The 17,706-nt window shown below is 40.6% G+C and overlaps 1 protein-coding gene across 1 annotated transcript; it reads left to right on the plus strand.

Annotated features, from left to right (window-relative positions):
- Positions 1–721: 721 nt before the first annotated feature.
- Positions 722–16,491, plus strand: kcnip2 (Kv channel interacting protein 2). Its single transcript, XM_065259448.1, has 9 exons — positions 722–1,117; positions 10,697–10,799; positions 10,887–11,007; positions 12,847–12,916; positions 14,699–14,769; positions 15,438–15,545; positions 15,630–15,734; positions 15,803–15,865; positions 16,095–16,491. The coding sequence occupies exons 1-9, from the start codon at positions 1,024–1,026 to the stop codon at positions 16,140–16,142; spliced, it is 783 nt and encodes a 260-aa protein (XP_065115520.1). The 5' UTR covers positions 722–1,023; the 3' UTR covers positions 16,143–16,491.
- Positions 16,492–17,706: the final 1,215 nt, after the last annotated feature.

Here is a 17,706-nt window from a genome sequence, read left to right on the forward strand (position 1 = left end):
TTAAAAAATTCCGCTGCAGTCGAAAAACCTTAAAACTAGTTTGAAATATGTACAAATAATTTAAGTTTGAATCACTTAAAAATGCTGTTATTTGTTTTATATAGGCCTACTATTTAGAATGCATAGATATATTTTGTTGGAACTTGCCACAAATGCTGTTGATTGGAAGTGGGATAAAACTCTGCTGATGTGGAAATATTAGCTTAAACCCCTTCAAAGTGCTGTTATTTGATATATAGGTTAGTTATTATTCACAATGTGCAAAATATTGTGTGGCAAATGCTGTTGATTTGAAACAAAACTGTGCTAAAATTCTGTTGATGTGAACATATAAAAAAATTACAGTAATTTGGAACATGAACACTTAAATAGGTTGGTCTAAACCTGGCATTTTTAGAGTGTGTCACGTCTTTTACTAGCCTTTTCTTTCTTTTACCCCTTCAAAGTGCTGGTATTTGTTGTTGGTCTTAACCCGCGTCTGGCGCGCCACCAATCGACACAGTTCAAAATCGCGCTAAAATTGGCTAAAAACAAACAAACAAAAGTACATTTTCAATGTAACATTTTAGTTTTTGTTTAAAAACTATTCAACCTGTTGTTAATTGTTACACACTTATTATTCATAACGCGTAAAATGCTTGTGATTAGAAAAGCGCTCACTTTTGTATTTGTTTTGTTCAGGCAGGGCAGGGGTCTCAGTAGGTTTTGCGACACACCCACACACATCTGATAGCTGAAGAGCTTCATTCAGATGACAGGAGGATAGAGGACAGATGTTGTTCAGGCGATGCAGAGACTTTTAATAACATCCAGTGTGAATGATCTTTGATAGTGAAGTGAAAACGCACGTGCGTGTTGCTGCTGCATGAAGAGAAGACGCTTGAGGAAATCCACGCGCGTGAACTTCTCGTGGACTTATAACGTAATATACGCTGCAAAGATTGCTTGGTATATATTTGCGTTATAAAGCAGTGGATTTATTAATATTATTATTCACTACGGAGGGATTATTTATCTAACTGTATGTTTGGTGGCGAGGACGATATGAAGGTGACATCTAGAGATGAGAGTTTGAACACTTCAGGAGATTTGGATGGATCTAATGATCTGCTGACGGGTAAGACCGTTAAATGACAATAAAGACATGATGCTACAAACTAAAGAGTATCATTTCTTAATCATGGACTGGACATAACGGGATAGAAATGGTCAGGTATGCAGAAATGACTTTAATTAAATTACGCTTACAAAACAAAACATAGTTGTTTTGGCGTATTGATTACGATTGGTAACCATAATTCAACCAAGGTTTTTGCAGCAAAACCATGTTTTTTTTTAATAAACATGATTTAATACAGTAAACATCTTTTATTTTATTTTAGTAAAGCCATGGTTAATTTTCGTAAGGTTAGACTACTGTCACATTCTTACCCACATGAAAAAATACTGTGGTAAACTTTCTTGTTTACTAAACTGTAGATACTGTAGTGTGTTTTGAAACTTACCATAGCAAATATTGAAGTATACAATATAGTATTTACTACAGTTTATCAATTCAGTAAATACATTAACAAAGCATACTATTTACTGTAATATGCTACAGTATACTACTACAGTTTACTTTAGCATGTATACTATTGTATTTTTTTCATGTGGTTGCTGGCTGACATAATTTCTTTATTTCCTTAAAGAAAGGCACATAAGCTGTGACTGCACTGTCAGAAATAAATGCCTTTACAGGACTACAAAACAGAATACAATGTTGGGTAGATTACCATACCATAAGGACCTACATTGGTAACAAAAAGTCAAAATATATACCCTAGCTCTCAGTGGGGCAGCACCCTTTAAGAAGGTAATTGTATGGACCATTAGGTACAGATTTGTAAATATTTAGTACCAATATGTATTTTTGAATTACTTATAAGCTTTGGTCCCAGTATGTACTTCTGAGGTACTTGAATGAAATCCTTAGGTGCAAAGCTGTACTTTTTGAAAGGGTACAGCCCCAGTGATAGAAAAGGTACAGTTTTGTACCTTTATTTCTGACATTGTGAGAGAGTACCCTTTAAAAGGTCCTAATAGGAACCATTTAGGTACAGATATGCACCTTTGAGGTATGTGTATTTTTTGAAAGAGTACCTTCCCAGTGACAGCTTTTGTACTTTTTGACAGCTTGAGTGTAGTTTAGATACATTTTATTATTTACAGGTACCATATAACTATATTATAACTGTAAAAATATAGTGTCAAGTAAATTAAAGGGGTAATTCACCCAAATATGAAAAATTCTGTCATATTTTACTCAATCTTTTACATGTTATCCACCAAGCAATAGACTGTGAAATGACGGCTAACTAAAGACCCAATATAGTCCGGCTATGAGAGTAACCCACTCCTAAATAATCTTGAATTTGGTTATATGACGTTTTTGCCTAAATAACTTGGAGATGTACGATATTCCATCATGTAAGCAAAGTCAACAGATGTTCAAGGTGTTTGTTTTCATTTCTTTGACATGTTCAAAGCGTATATCCATTGTGTATTCTTTGGCGATGGTTAGATGTCACTGACACTCCAAATTTTGCCTTGTTTTAGCCAAGTTTGTTTGCTGTGTATGTACACTAGATGTCGCCTTGGCTATGGCAGTTCATTGGACCGAATGCGTCAAATAGAGCCACCATCTTGAAACAGGGGAACCCCTGCATCAGCGTCATTGTAGGCAATGGTGTAACATAAATAAAATCACCATAAATCGTCATGAACGTGATATTCTTGGTTCCCTTTCAATACGGTTCACTTCGCATTGCGTCAGTTTGCTGACGCTATGGGGGAAACTCCTGTTTACTCCGTGATTGAAGCCTATTGGTTAACGTCTGTAGAAAATACAGACCAATGACGTTTGAGCCCGCGCGGGGGCGTGGCACACGTCCCTATATAAGCCGGTGAAATACGTCAAGAGCTCATTACTTTTCTCCTTCAGCGCGAACCTTCTCGCTGCTCCGAAGAAGAAGCCCTTACTCGCCGTCGATCCAAGCACTGCAGCGGACTACAACACACCAGCGTGTTCCCCTGCCGCTTTCCGGTGAGCCTAAAAGAGAGTTATCTAAAAGAGCAGAAGCGCGTTGAGATAATGTCGCTTCGGCATTGCGGCTCCTGCCGAGCCCCTTTGCCTGTGGAGGATTTCCACAAGGAGTGCGTCATCTGTCTGGGTCCTGCCCACGCCGAGGCCGTACTCGCCGAGGCGGGCTGCGCCCACTGCGAGCTCCTTCCTATCGCGGTGCTGCGCTCCCGCCTCGAGATCTTTAAACGGAAGGCTTCCCGTGCTCTCCCGCCTAAACAGCAGCGGAGCCGTGAAGCTGGAAGACGCCCTGAGACCGAGTCCACGCCGGCTCATCCCCCGCGTGCTCTGTCTCCCCGCCGTCACCCTGTCACCTTCGCCCATGAGGACCTACGCCCCCTGCCGAGTGCTAGCGGCATGGTTTCCTTTGGGTCCGGTGACAACTTGGAAATGATGTCATCCTCTGAGGAGTTAGAGGATTGGGCGGCTTCGGATGACGACGCCCACGCAGCCGCCGCTGATGAACCTACCGAGTCGCGTCCTCACGACTCTGAGCTCATCCGCATCTTGACGCAAGCTACGGCGGAGCTCAACATCAAGTGGTCGCCGCCGTCAGAGCCTCAACTCAGCCGGTTGGACGAGTGGTTTCTGCAGCCCGGGCGCCGTCAATCGTCCCGCCAACGGCAGGCGCCGTTTTTCCCTGAGGTTCACCAGGAGCTCACCAAATCTTGGCGTGCTCCCCACTCCACCCGAGCTCAGAGCGCCGTCTCCCACGTCCTCTCCATAGTGGACGGCGCCGACGAACACGGCTACTCCAAGATGCCGCCGCTCGAGGAAACTGTCGCCGCCCATCTCTGCCCATCTTCAGCCGGCGGATGGAGGGCGAAGTTGAACCATCCGTCAAAGCCCTGTCGCCTGACATCGACCCTGGCGTCGAAATCTTACGCCGCCGACGGCCACGCTGCATCCACTCTCCATACGATGGCGGTGCTGCAGGTATACCAGGCAAAACTCCTCCGTGACATGGACGAGACAGGTCCGGACCCGTCGACCTTTCAAATCCTGCGCAGCGCGACTGATCTGGCCCTTCGCGCCACTAAAGTCGCCACTCAGGCTGTAGGAAGAGCCATGGCCAGCCTGGTTGTTCTGGAGAGACATCTGTGGCTGAACTTGACGGAGATCAAGGACACGGATCGGGTTGCCCTTCTTGACTCGCCCGTGTCACCGTCGGGGCTCTTCGGCTCCGCTGTGGAGGGGTTCACCCAGCGCTTCACTGAGGCACAGAAATCGTCGCAGGCTATGCGGCATTTTCTACCAAAACGATCTGCCTCAGCGTCTGAGACCGGCCGCCCAAAACCGCCGCCAGCTCAACGCCCTAAGCCAGCGCCAGCTCAGCCCCAGCAGAGAGCTGAACCGGAGGTCAAGCGCCAGCGTCCTGCACGACCGGCTGGCCCGCCTCGACGCCGCGGTCCCCGTCCTCGGATTACGCTGGACCCGACGCCGGCGCCGCCTCCCTGAAGAGAGTCTGAGGAGGAAAAGAGGCTCTGGTCCCGGTTCGGCCGGCCCGCCCTCGAAAGTTCTGCGTGTTTCAGTCCCCTCGGGCGCTGGACACACCCTCGCTGTAACAGCGAAACACAAATTTTTACCTTTTCACAAAAAGAGCAAATTTCCTCCTCTGTACACACAAACACACACACACGGCTTAACGTCCATAAGCATATCGACGCTCGCCGTCAAATTTCACGTTTGGCAATCCACCCCCGGTATGCCGGGCTGGATTCTAAACGTAATCCAACACGGTTATTCACTTCAATTCGCCCGGAGACCACCCCGGTTTCGCGGCGTTCTCTACACCACTGTCCCAGACGATCGTATGCAGATCCTCAGGGAAGAGGTGCGTTCTTTATTACTAAAAGACGCGATAGAGACGGTCCCGGCGGATCAAAGCGAATCAGGCTTTTACAGTCGTTATTTTCTCGTTCCAAAGAAAGACGGCGGCCTCAGACCGATATTGGATCTACGCGTTTTGAATCGCGCTCTTGCCAAACGGCCGTTCAAAATGCTTACAGCCAGACGAATCATGGCGTTAATTCGACCGGGCGATTGGTTCATATCAGTGGATCTGAAAGACGCTTACTTTCACATTCCGATAGCGCCACGTCACAGGCCGTTCCTAAGATTCGCGCTCGACGGGACAGCATACCAGTACAAAGTTCTGCCCTTCGGATTATCTCTGGCACCACGCACATTTACCAAATGTGCGGATGCGGCTCTCGCCCCTCTCAGACAGAGCGGCATCCGCATATTAAATTACCTCGACGATTGGCCTATGCTAGCACAGTCAGAGAGGGAAATTACTGCGCACAAGACCGTTGTACTTCAGCATTTGGAGAATTTGGGGTTCAAAATCAACCTCCAGAAGAGTTTGCTCACCCCCACGCAGCGAATCGCGTTCTTAGGCACGACGCTCGACTCATTAAAGATGCGGGCATGGCTTACACAGGAACGCGCGCTCACGGTCAGACGCGAGGCGGCATCGTTCAAAGCGGGTTCACATCTCCCTCTCAAACGATTCCAAAAAATGCTGGGTCTGATGGCAGCAGCATCCCCACTAATACCGTTGGGAATGCTGTTCATGAGGCCGCTTCAGTTTTGGTTGAAAGCGAAAGTTCCGCCCCGTGCTTGGTTGTCGGGCCGCTTATTAATCAAAATCACGTACAGCTGCGTGAAAGCGCTTTCGATATGGACATCCCCTCACCTTTTCCTCTCGGGCACGGAGCTCGGCTCCGTGAGCAGGAGGAAAGTGGTGACTACGGATGCGTCTGCGACGGGTTGGGGCGCTCACTGCGACGGCGAGCTCGCCTTCGGTGCGTGGAACAACCAGTTGTCTCAGCTACATATCAACCACCTCGAGATGTGGGCGGTTATCTTGGCGCTACGACACTTTCGACCGAAACTCCAACATCAACACGTTCTAGTGCGGTCGGACAGTATGACGGTGGTTTCGTTCATAAACCACCAAGGAGGGCTGAGATCTCGCTCCCTATCCAGGCTGGCGAAACGGCTTTTATTATGGGCTCACGCGAACGTACGTTCGTTAAAAGCGACTCACGTACCGGGTGTAGCCAATACGGGTGCAGACATTCTCTCGCGCAACGGTCCGCCGCCGGGAGAATGGAGACTGCATCCTCAGACGGTCGAGAGAATATGGACCGTCTTCGGCCGGGCGGAGATCGATCTGTTTGCATCAGACGAGAACGCGCATTGCCCGATCTTCTTCTCGAGACATCACGATGCCCTGTCGCAAGCATGGCCGGCGTGTCTTCTGTATGCTTTTCCTCCGGTGGCTCTGTTACCACAGGTCCTTCAGAGGATAAGAGAGACGAAATGCGCGATAATTCTGGTCGCCCCGTTTTGGCACAATCAACCATGGCTCCCCGACCTATGGCAGCTGAAAACATCAGCACCATGGCCAGTACCGCTGAGGAAAGACCTCCTATCTCAGGCGAGAGGGACGATATGGCATCCACAGCCGGAGCTATGGAATCTACACGTTTGGTCTCTGAACGGCAACCATCACGCCTTTCAGGACGAGTGTTAAATACTTTAACTGAAGCTAGGGCCCCATCTACCAGGCACCTTTACGCTCAAAAGTGGTCTATTTTTTCTGACTGGTGCACGACGAAAGACTTAAACCCAAACACCTGTGAAGTGGACGTATTCTCTCCTTTCTGCAGGAAATGCTGGACAGCGGTCGCGCGCCCTCGACGCTTAAAGTGTATGTGGCGGCGATAACGGCGAATCACGCCCTTATCGCCGGTCGCACCGTGGGAAAACATGATCTCATCATTAAATTCCTCAGAGGCGCTCGCAGACTAAACCCACTGCGACCTAACACGGTCCCGTCTTGGGATCTGTCCACGGTCCTGAAAGCGCTGCGCGGTCCCCCTTTCGAGCCCCTCGAGCAGGCTGACCTGCGCGCTCTCTCGTTTAAAACCGCTCTCCTCCTGGCGTTGGCATCGGTTAAACGAGTGGGCGATTTACACGCGTTTTCAATTGACCCGTCGTGTCTGGAATTCGGTCCTAACGATAGCAAAGTGATCCTTAGACCGAGAGCGGGATACATTCCTAAAGTTTTGACCACGCCATTTAGAGTTCAGGTGGTTTCACTTCTCGCCCTTCCGACGGCGGACGGCGAACAAACCCCGAACACGCTCTGCCCCGTCAGAGCGTTAAGAATATACACGGACCGTTCTGCCTCATACCGCAAGTCAGATCAGCTGTTCGTAAGCTTCGCACAACATTCCTTAGGTATGCCGCTCACTAAACAGAGGCTATCTAAATGGATCGTCGAAGCCATTGCTTTGGCTTACGCCTCCCTGAATGAACATTGTCCAGTTGGTTTAAAAGCTCACTCCACGAGGGGTATGGCTTCATCTTGGGCTTGGTCTACGGGGATTTCCATCGTTGACATTTGTAACGCGGCCGGCTGGTCCTCGCCGTCTACGTTTGTCAGATTTTATAGCCTGGATGTCCCTGCCTTACAAGCACAGGTCTTATCGGCTTAATGATTCACGCGACTGCGTTTCTGTATGCCTTCACGGTGCGTTGCTAGCTCACCGTCATGGCTACTTATTAATAATTCATGCACAGCTCGCGGCGCGCTCAGGGAACCCGCCGTCTCGTGCTCTATTGTATATGCATCATAGTGCGTTTAGAAACTTCACTGTATGCGTATTACTGTCTCATATATGGTGCTTACACTTGCGCTCGCTAGAGCTATGTATATGCTGGGTTAGGGCCACATGCAGTGTCTCTCCGGTAAGGGCACCTCAGTCCGTTGTGTATGCACGGCGGGATGGGATTACGTTCCCCCATAGCGTCAGCAAACTGACGCAATGCGAAGTGAACCGTATTGAAAGGGAACGCTTAGGTTACTCACGTAACCCCGGTTCCCTGAAATAACGGGAACGAAGCATTGCCTCGCTGGCCGTCCTACAAACGTCTACGCAGCGAGTGTTATTCGGCTGCGCGCTTCAGTCGAATAATAATGAGCTCTTGACGTATTTCACCGGCTTATATAGGGACGTGTGCCACGCCCCCGCGCGGGCTCAAACGTCATTGGTCTGTATTTTCTACAGACGTTAACCAATAGGCTTCAATCACGGAGTAAACAGGAGTTTCCCCCATAGCGTCAGCAAACTGACGCAATGCTTCGTTCCCGTTATTTCAGGGAACCGGGGTTACGTGAGTAACCTAAGCGTTTTCTTTTGGTTCGTTTCAACAGTCAGACATGTATTTAGCATTAAGTCCAGAAAAAAAATGAAAGTTTGGAAATTATGAAAATCTACTTTTTCTAACTATATTGCATAGTTCTAGTATAGGCCTAACATCCATACGCAGCACAAAATCCGGCACCATCCATGAATTCGAAGTACAGGTGGAGATAGCAGTGTTACCTAGCTATGACAAGACCCCTGTTCCAAGATGGCGGCGGTTTTGACGCATGCTTAGAACCCCAAGGCGACATCTACTATATATATCTATGGCTGGGTACAATCCTGTGTAACTGTTTTTGAACTAATAAACACAAAACAAGATATTTTGAGGAATGTTTGTAACCAAACTGATCATAAGCCCCCATCACTTCCATAGTATTCTTTTTCCTACTATGGAAGTGAATGGGGCTCATGATCAGTTTGGTTACAAACATTCCTCAAAATAGCTAGTTTTGTGTTTATCAGTACAAATAAATTTATGCAGGTTTATAAAAACATGTGAGGGAGTAGATTATGACCGAATTTTAATTTTTGGTTGAACTATCCCTTTAATTTAGTCTGGTTCATTTTTGGTGCTGCAACATGAATCACTTTCAGATGACAAAACATCCTGTACACCTAAAGACCTAACAGGTTGAATTCATTTGATTTAAACTAAACAGACTAATTTACTGACTAGTCATTTAACTTAATACAAATTAACTGACGTTGTTATTAACTTTTTGAAGTGCAAATACTGTATATTATTAGTGAGTGACAAATAAAACAGATGCTTAGTCTATCTCACATCTGTTCATAACAGACCACAGTGATATTATCTAAATAAATGATGAAGTTTCATTTTGTAGACAAACTTCCTCTTTATCAGTTTTACAGCTACAATATTGCCATTGTTCTGTATATGCACTATAAATAATCATTATCTTTCTTTTTTTAACACACAAACAGCAAAAATAAAACAAAAACAGTGTTTTATTTTTTGTCTTTATTTCAGACAGTAATACTTTATTTATATAATACTCCAAGGTACTTCATAAACACGGCTTTACCATAAACTATGGCTTTACCATTGTGCATGATAATAAAAAGATTTTTTTGCAAATTTGCCAATGCTAACATTTTCTCCCTTAATACATTAAGCACATTTAATCACATTTCCCAGTTGTTTAACAGCCATCTGGTTATCTGACATTGCCAGCTGGTTAACAGCACAGTCGTAACTACTCTGAAGTGTTTATCTACAGTAGTGCCTGGGTTATTTTCAACCCAAAAGGACAAACCCAACTGGTTGCGATGTAATTTAACCCTCATGCTGGGTTGTTTTAACCCAATTGTTGAGTCAAATAAAAACATTTGGCTTGGTTTGTCCCTTTTTTTTGGGTTGATGCATTTTTTACAGTGGAGGGTTAAAGTAAGTTAGCCGATAGTAATAATCACCTCATTTCCATTTTTAAGCATTCACATCAGATATAGGCAATATAAAAGCCTAATTGCTTCTGCCCCTTATGGGCATCTCCATGCCTGTCAAAACTCTCAGTAGCTCCCAAACACAATGCCAAATTAATAATGAAGTATTTGAGGAACCAAAAGCTAAATACCTTTCAATAAAATCAAACCCTGATCTTAATTCAGCTCACAATCTAAATCTCTAACAGGACATTAAAATGAACCACCTGAAGCCAATCTGTTTTCCCTTAGTGTCAATATGAAATGGGATTTATTTCATTTCTGTAATATGAAGGATGTATAAGAAAGAAGGAATGTGCAACAACAACAAAACGTCATAAAGTAATTCATTAGGACCTCATGGTGTCTTTGTAACAGGTGTCATAAAGGGGAGGGGCAAAAATCATACAATAGTTCAAGGTAGGATTAGTGTATTATGAAAATAAAAAGGGTACATTTTGATACAGGTTTATACAGAAATGAATGGTACATGGAGAAAACTAAACATTTAATATGCTTTGAATTAACATTATCGGGTACTTTTCAAAATAAGGGTTCCTATAAGGTTCTTTGTAATGGTGTATGGTTCCATAAAGAACCTTTAACAGACCTTTTTATTTTTAACTTTAAAGCTATTTGGGGCATACTTTGCCACGCAGTCATTTGGCATAGCTATATAAGTAAAAACTATTTTTTTACTACATTAATTGTTGTGTATAGTAAAGCTGTTAACAAGGGTGTATTTGTTTGGAGTCTTTTATACAAATTAGTAGAGTATAAAATAAACACTTTTATATTGATGAACCTCTGCCTTGACACCTAATTGTATCCGAAATGTCACTTTAATTCCTCTTCCAAGCCAAATGAATCCATTCAGTGTTAGATTTGTAACATTCTCTGTTATTTTCAGGTAACCTCGCCTCGGGTCAGAAGAAAAGAAACATTAAACAGTGTTTTCTCAAACTTTTGCCCTGCTTTCATACTGAGTCAAAACCATCTATCAAGAAAGGCAAGTCAATGGCTGTCTGCTGTTTGTTTAATGTATTCATGCCGAGTCCTGTGTGAATGACTTCATCTCTGTTTGTCTCTCCTGTAGACAGCATAGAGGATGATTTTGAAATCGCTACTGTGTGCTACAGGCCTGATGGTTTGGAGAAACTTCTAGAACAGACTAAATTCAGCAAAGCAGAGCTACAAATTCTCTACAGGGGATTTAAAAATGTATGAAATGTATTATCTTTATTTTATTAATAGTCATTTCTTATGGATTTTGACATGGGCTGTTAAATGGAACTAGATGTAAATCAAATGTCTTGAGTTATGTACAGGCATTCCTGTTGCTTAACTGAGAAAGCGTTAAAGGAACAGTATGTAGGATTGTGGCCAAAACTGGTATTGCAACCACAAAACTTGTGGCTAAAACTGGTACTACAATTACACAGCTAGTGGCTTATACACAAAATGACAACATAAACATAAGTTGAGGGCTGCAACTCCACTTTTTAAATGACAATATCCTGCCCGACCACTGTTGTGAGTTATATAAGTATTTGAAATGAAAATGATTTCTTAATGTCTGGTGACATATCAGGGCCATTTTATGATTAATTTATATGAATTTCTTACATACGGTTCCTTTAAAGCAACATTATGTAGTTTTTTTTACCTTTAAATAATGTCTCTAAAATTATTTCAGTGATAGAACAACTTTTAACTGGACAAATTGTACTGTTGCTGCAACCTGAGCAGCCTCCTAGCTGCTACAAGCACACTTTGAAAGTGGCGGTGGAGGGTAGGAAACACAGCCCCGCCCCTCCCCCTGCCTGCAGAAGAGTGTCTGATACCAGGCACTGTTGCGCTTTTTAACCACATGGGGGAGCTGTAAGTCATTTTTACATGGAAACTACATAGTGTTGCTTTAAGTTCCCTTTCAGACAGTATCTTTGACGTCACGTTGATGACCAACGAATTGGGAACTTGTTAGAGCAGAGGTGCCCAAACTAGGGCCCACAGGCCAAAGTTAGTCCACAAAGACCTTTAATTTGGCCCGTCATTCCACAAGAGATAAGGAAAAAGGATAAACGTCATTCTAAACGTTCATGTTTCTAATTAAACATTTGCTAAAATGTAAACATTTTTGTTTTATTTGTATATTACAAAAATGTAAATTGAAATTTAATGCAAGAAATCAAAGTGAATAATTTTGTACATGCATACTTGAAGGTAGCATGCATGTCAAAACTCAAAGAACTCAGGTACTATAGGGCTAATAATGGAGAGGTTGCGGCAATGGCACACAGACAAAAGGAATTTTTAAAATGATTGGCAAAATTAAATATTTGCTTATTTATTATTTTTAAATATTAGAAAATGATAAATGAGGAGAATCAGGGCAAATTTAATTTTAATATAGCATAGCAACATTTACTTTCGGCCCACGGCCCTCAGTCAGGTTTGATTTTTGGCCCTTGGTAGGAAAAAGTTTGGGCACCCATGTGCGAGACCAATCTGCTTTAAGTGCGTCTTAAAAAGACTCAATAAATATTGGCATGCAGTATTTGCATCTGCTGGCATCGCCTCAACGTGCGGGTATAAATAGCAGGTGACTGCATCATCTGTTTTTCAGTGGTAAAGCAGCTGTGGCGATGGGATGCAACGTCTCCATTCCCTTCCTTCAGGGAACAAAGGTTACATACGTAACCGAGACATTAGCAGAGCAAAAGGTCATGGGTTTAACAAGCAGGCTGTTAAAATGTTTACCTTTTAAAATCGCTTTGGATAAATGCGTCTCCCAAAAGCATAAATGTAATTTAATTGTAGACCTCCAATAGTCTTCTTATTAGTGTCATTTCTTTTATGACTTTTTTCGGATAGTTTTACAAGGCCATTTTCTATCCACTCTTTGCTATACTGTATTTTTAAGATATATGTATGTAATAAAAGTATTTTATTATTATACTACTTAATGTTAATTATAGCCCATATGACAATGTGCATTGTTCACTACTACAGAAAATTGACAGTAGCTCACTAAGTTTTGTGTTTTTTGTCATTTTTTAGGAATGTCCAAGTGGTGTATTAAACGAAGAGTCATTTAAATTAATCTACTCTCACTTTTTCCCTCAAGGAGGTGAGTACAATGTTCAAGGCACACAAAATAATATTTGGCTTTTACCAAAGTCCCTTTAGGGAAAGTCGTGCCACTAGGCGGCCATGATTGCAACGCCTCTGGGCAGTTATTTCTGTCGTGCAAGACTAAAGTTTGATCTATTTGAATGGGGAAAGACAGATATCTATAAAATCGTTTGCTAAAATCACGATTTAACAACATATTTTTGACCAACATTTAAACCTGATGTCAACTGTACTATCTCTTTTGCTTCGTGAGCTCAAATTGCGCTCTTATTTTTTCAATATGCGCACAGGTTGCCACAGAGTCCCTCTCCTAGAAAATCGCCAGTCTTTATTGATTGAGGATTGGATCTTTTAACTGAAAGGCAGGACTTCAGTCTCCAGAGTGGCTATATTGAGCATTACATTGTCCCCATATTCATAGGGTGCGTCTGAAATCTCTAAAATGTTGCCTTCAAGGCAGCATTTCAAGGCATGAAGGCATCAAGGCACGTTCAAATCCATTGTTTGCTTTACTTCCTGTCTACTGGTATACCTTCATCAGGTCGATTTTTAAAGACAGCATAGATGTATCCTTCGCTGCCTTCAATGTCCCATCATTTTTTATACATGTGATGGAATGTGATTGGTCGAGCCTGGTCACGTTTGCAAAAATAAAATGCAGCCAAGAAAGCTGGCTGGAGCACAGTTTTAGTGTTAATCAAAGTTATAATTTCACTTTTTACATATTTTGACTGCATTTATAGCAAGAAATAGATATTACAGTTTTTAAATATTTGATTAGTTATCACAAAGGCCCTCTTTGTTTATATTTGAAACAGAATTCCGATTAACCTATATGAATGCGTTTCCCAGAGCTGCCTTCATGCATCTCTAAAATGCATCTTTCGGAAGCAGCATTCCAAGGCAGGAAGTCATTAAGCCACGTCCAAATCCAATGTTTGCTTAACTTTCTGACTCTTGAGTTACCTTTATTGGTATAACATTTTTCAAATATAGGATTAGTTATCACAAAGGTGCCTCTCTGTTTATATTTCAAACAGAATTCCAGTAATTAACTTTCCAGTACACTCTCAGAAAAAAAAGGTACACGTTGTCACTGGGGCAGTACTTTTTCAAGTACACTTTTGTACGGTGCATATTGGTACCCTAGAGCACAGTGGTTCCCAACCTTTTTCACTTTAAGGGCTCACAATAGTTGAAGGCCCCCCACTCACTCTTTTTCACATAAAATTAAATAAAACTTGGAAAGACTAGACAGATGTATATCTGCTAATAAAATGGCCAAAAAATAAACATCTTGATTTTTACTTGTTTTAGCTTATTTTAATGCTTGTTTTGTCCATTTTTTTTAAAATAATTTTTAAATCATCTTGAGGCCCCCTTGGAAATCTGCTGAGGCCCCCTATGGGCCCCGACCCCCTGGTTGGAAAACAGTGCTTTAGAGGTACTATTGGTTCCTCAAAGGTACATATCTGTACCAAAATGGCACATATTAGGAACTTTTAAAAGGTATCGGCCCATTGACATTTGTATCTTTTATTTCTGAGAGTGTAGGAGGAAAAGAAGATAAATACTTGAAAAAAATCCTAACACTTTTACATTAAAATACCATTTTACAGTATTAAAAAACTAAGCCTTTTTAAAAAAGGAAAAACTTTAGGTGTAACCAACTGAAGTAATTTTTAAGTTGATCCAGCTTTTCACTTTTTACAATGCAATAAACTCTTAATATTTTTACATCTCTCTTTTTTCAAGTTGAACTTGTATTACTTTGCAGATTCTGGCATGTACGCTCATTTCTTGTTTGATGCTTTTGATAGACACAAGAATGGATCTTTACGTTTTGAGGTTAGTTAACAACTTTATTATAAAATCACTTAAAAAGTTACCGTTATATGTAAACATTACAGGGCAAATATACAATAGTATTGTACAATTACTGTGTGACATTATGTTATTATACAGTATGTCATTTATATTGAACATTAAAAGGTGTTTTTCGAGACCTCAGTAAGATTAAATTGAAAGCAAATTGAGATTTTTGTAAATTATCCTGCTTCTCAGATGTTTGTCCTAAGAAGGAAGATGTCTCCAAAGTTTCAGAACAGATGCCAGTAATGTTAGATTTGCCAAACTACAAAATATGCTCTTATACTGTATCAAAACAGTAGATTTTGCTATTTACATTAACATTTGGGCATTAAGACGCTTTTATCCAAAGTGACTTACAAAACTAGGAAAACAGCAAAGCAGTTTGTCATATACGCAACGAGAAAACATGAAAAGTGTCAAAGTCACTTAAAGTCATTTTTTGTTTCTCAATTATATCCTATAAGAAACAAGTTGATACTTTAATTAAACATAACCGAGAACTGTAAATCTCCTGAGCTATGAAAACCTCTGGGCAATAAAATTTTCCTAAATATCTGTACTAAATTGTTTTGTTATTTATCGTCATAATATAAAATCTCCCTTATGTTTAATTTTACTGGTCTTTTGTTTCTAATCGGCTTTAGGACTTTGTAACTGGCCTGTCAATCATTTTGCGGGGTACAGTTATTGACAGGCTTTGCTGGGCCTTTAGTCTGTATGATCTCAATAAAGACGGCTGCATCACTAAAGAGGTAAATTGCCGTACATATGCAACTACTATAGTGCTTCTTTAAAAAAAGCTTATGGTGCTAACAATCCCCTTTGAATTCTTTCAGGAGATGAACGACATCATGAAGTCCATATACAATATGATGGGAAAGTCCACATATCCATGTATGAAGGACAGCGCACCCAAAGAACACGTTGAGAGTTTCTTCCGGGTAATTTTCAGGCTCTTAATCAAACTCATACATACATTCTTATGATAATCCATGTTTTTTCTGCTCAGAAAATGGATCGAAATAATGACGGTGTTGTCACTATGGAGGAATTCCTTGAGTCATGTCAGAAGGTACAAAAACATTACAGTCTTAAGTAATACATTTCTCATATCCTTGTGTTATGAAAATGGTAATGCTATATGGTTATCCTTTGTGTGTCAAAATATTTCCGTTCAAGCACCTGACCTTGGTGATGCAAAACCAACCTTAACTTTCTAAAAGATGCAAAAGAAAATAAGACGTGTTTCATTTTTGTGTACATGCCTATGTATATTTTTTATTATTGTGTCTTTTATTCAGGATGAGGCCATCATGGAGTCCATGCATCTGTTTGATCATGTCATTTAGATTCATGTAGACCTCTGGTGAATGTTGTTGCATGACAACATCTGTCTTTACATCTGACATGTAAACAGTTGATGTACATATGTGAGCATAACACTTTATTTGGGAAAGAAAGTGTATGTATTGTAAAGATTATGAGCTAATGTTTATGAACATTAAAATTACTGTTTTATCACTGGATCTATAACTGTTTTGTATATATCATAAAATGCTTTTAAAAATTATTATCCCAAGATCCAGTGAATTCATTTGACAGTTTTCTTTTATTAATATGACCCTACAAGGTGAATGCATACATTTAAGTTATTGTAATTTGGGAGACAGGACATTTGTAACACACATTTAAAAACAGCTAGACTTCTCTGTACACAAAAGTTCATGGATGTGAAACAGATGTGTAATAAATTAATTCAAAAACATTGATTCCTTTCTGGGCAAAACACTAATATAGTACATAAATATATTGCATAATAATAAAAAAATTAAAAATGGGGACTTCCAATTATGTTCATGAAATATAATTTTTTTTATTTTGAGAAACCTACAACAACCAATATAATTACTGTTAATTACAATTGAATATTTTAATGAATTATTATTATTATTATTATTTATCAAGTTATATTGTTGCATAGTGCAGAGCTTACTACTTAATGTTTGCGCAGACCGATCAGAGTATGACATCACAGTCGCTTAGCAATACAATGATCACCACTGGGAATTTAATTTTTTTCATTTAATACTCCGTATATGCAATATGTCTTTAATGGAAATGTATTAATTAACTTATTTAAATGTATTTTTTATTTTATGTCAATGAATAAATTCATGATTGCTATGCAAAAAATGTGTTTATATTTCCTGTCGTTTCCTGTTTTTGAGAACGTGCTTTATGAGTCTTTATGCTGGCAACTTTTTCTAACCATTGATAATAACCACAGAAAATCAAACGGAAACTGAATATATAAATTTTTTAAGACAAAAATCAAAATCAAAAAAAAATATACGGTATATTTTACAGTGTGAAGAAAGTTAACACATGTGTTGTTATATAATTTATTCTATTTAATTCTGTCGAAGGAAATCTTTATTTATTTATTTTTTATTATTGATAAACAATAAAGGGAACAAAGTACAAAAGTCACAGTATAAAAATTATACACATTATATAAATATAACATTTGTATAAACTGTGACATAAATATTTATATAAAAAAGCATGTAACAGTATTTAGTATTTTTGTTAATATTTTAAAGAAAGAGACAAGGAAAAACAAAAAGAGACAATAAGGAAAAAAGGAGAGGGTAAGACTTCAAGTTATGTGACAGTTAAAGTATACAAATTAAAGTCTTTACATATTAAAGTAGTTTTTCTTGAACCTCAATTTTTTTTCCAAAACTGTCTGGTATAATGACATGTCCAAAATAAGTGGCACACAGTTTCCATTTGAATTTGGCAAAATGAACATCTTATATCAATATCAGTTTTATATGTCGAAGGAAATCTTTCAATGTTGAAATTCATGTACAAGGATGTAACTTTTGAATAGGCCAATCAGCGCTCAGG

Source organism: Paramisgurnus dabryanus, chromosome 24, assembly GCF_030506205.2.
Source record: "Paramisgurnus dabryanus chromosome 24, PD_genome_1.1, whole genome shotgun sequence".
Lineage (NCBI taxonomy): Eukaryota > Metazoa > Chordata > Actinopteri > Cypriniformes > Cobitidae > Paramisgurnus > Paramisgurnus dabryanus.

Bases quoted from the DNA above. Each gene is read 5' to 3' on its own strand.
- kcnip2 (XM_065259448.1), top strand. From the start codon at position 1,024: ATGTTTGGTGGCGAGGACGATATGAAGGTGACATCTAGAGATGAGAGT. The intron at 14,770-15,437 runs GTTAGTTAACAA...AATCGGCTTTAG, and splicing joins ATGGATCTTTACGTTTTGAG to GACTTTGTAACTGGCCTGTC. The intron at 15,546-15,629 runs GTAAATTGCCGT...GAATTCTTTCAG, and splicing joins ACGGCTGCATCACTAAAGAG to GAGATGAACGACATCATGAA.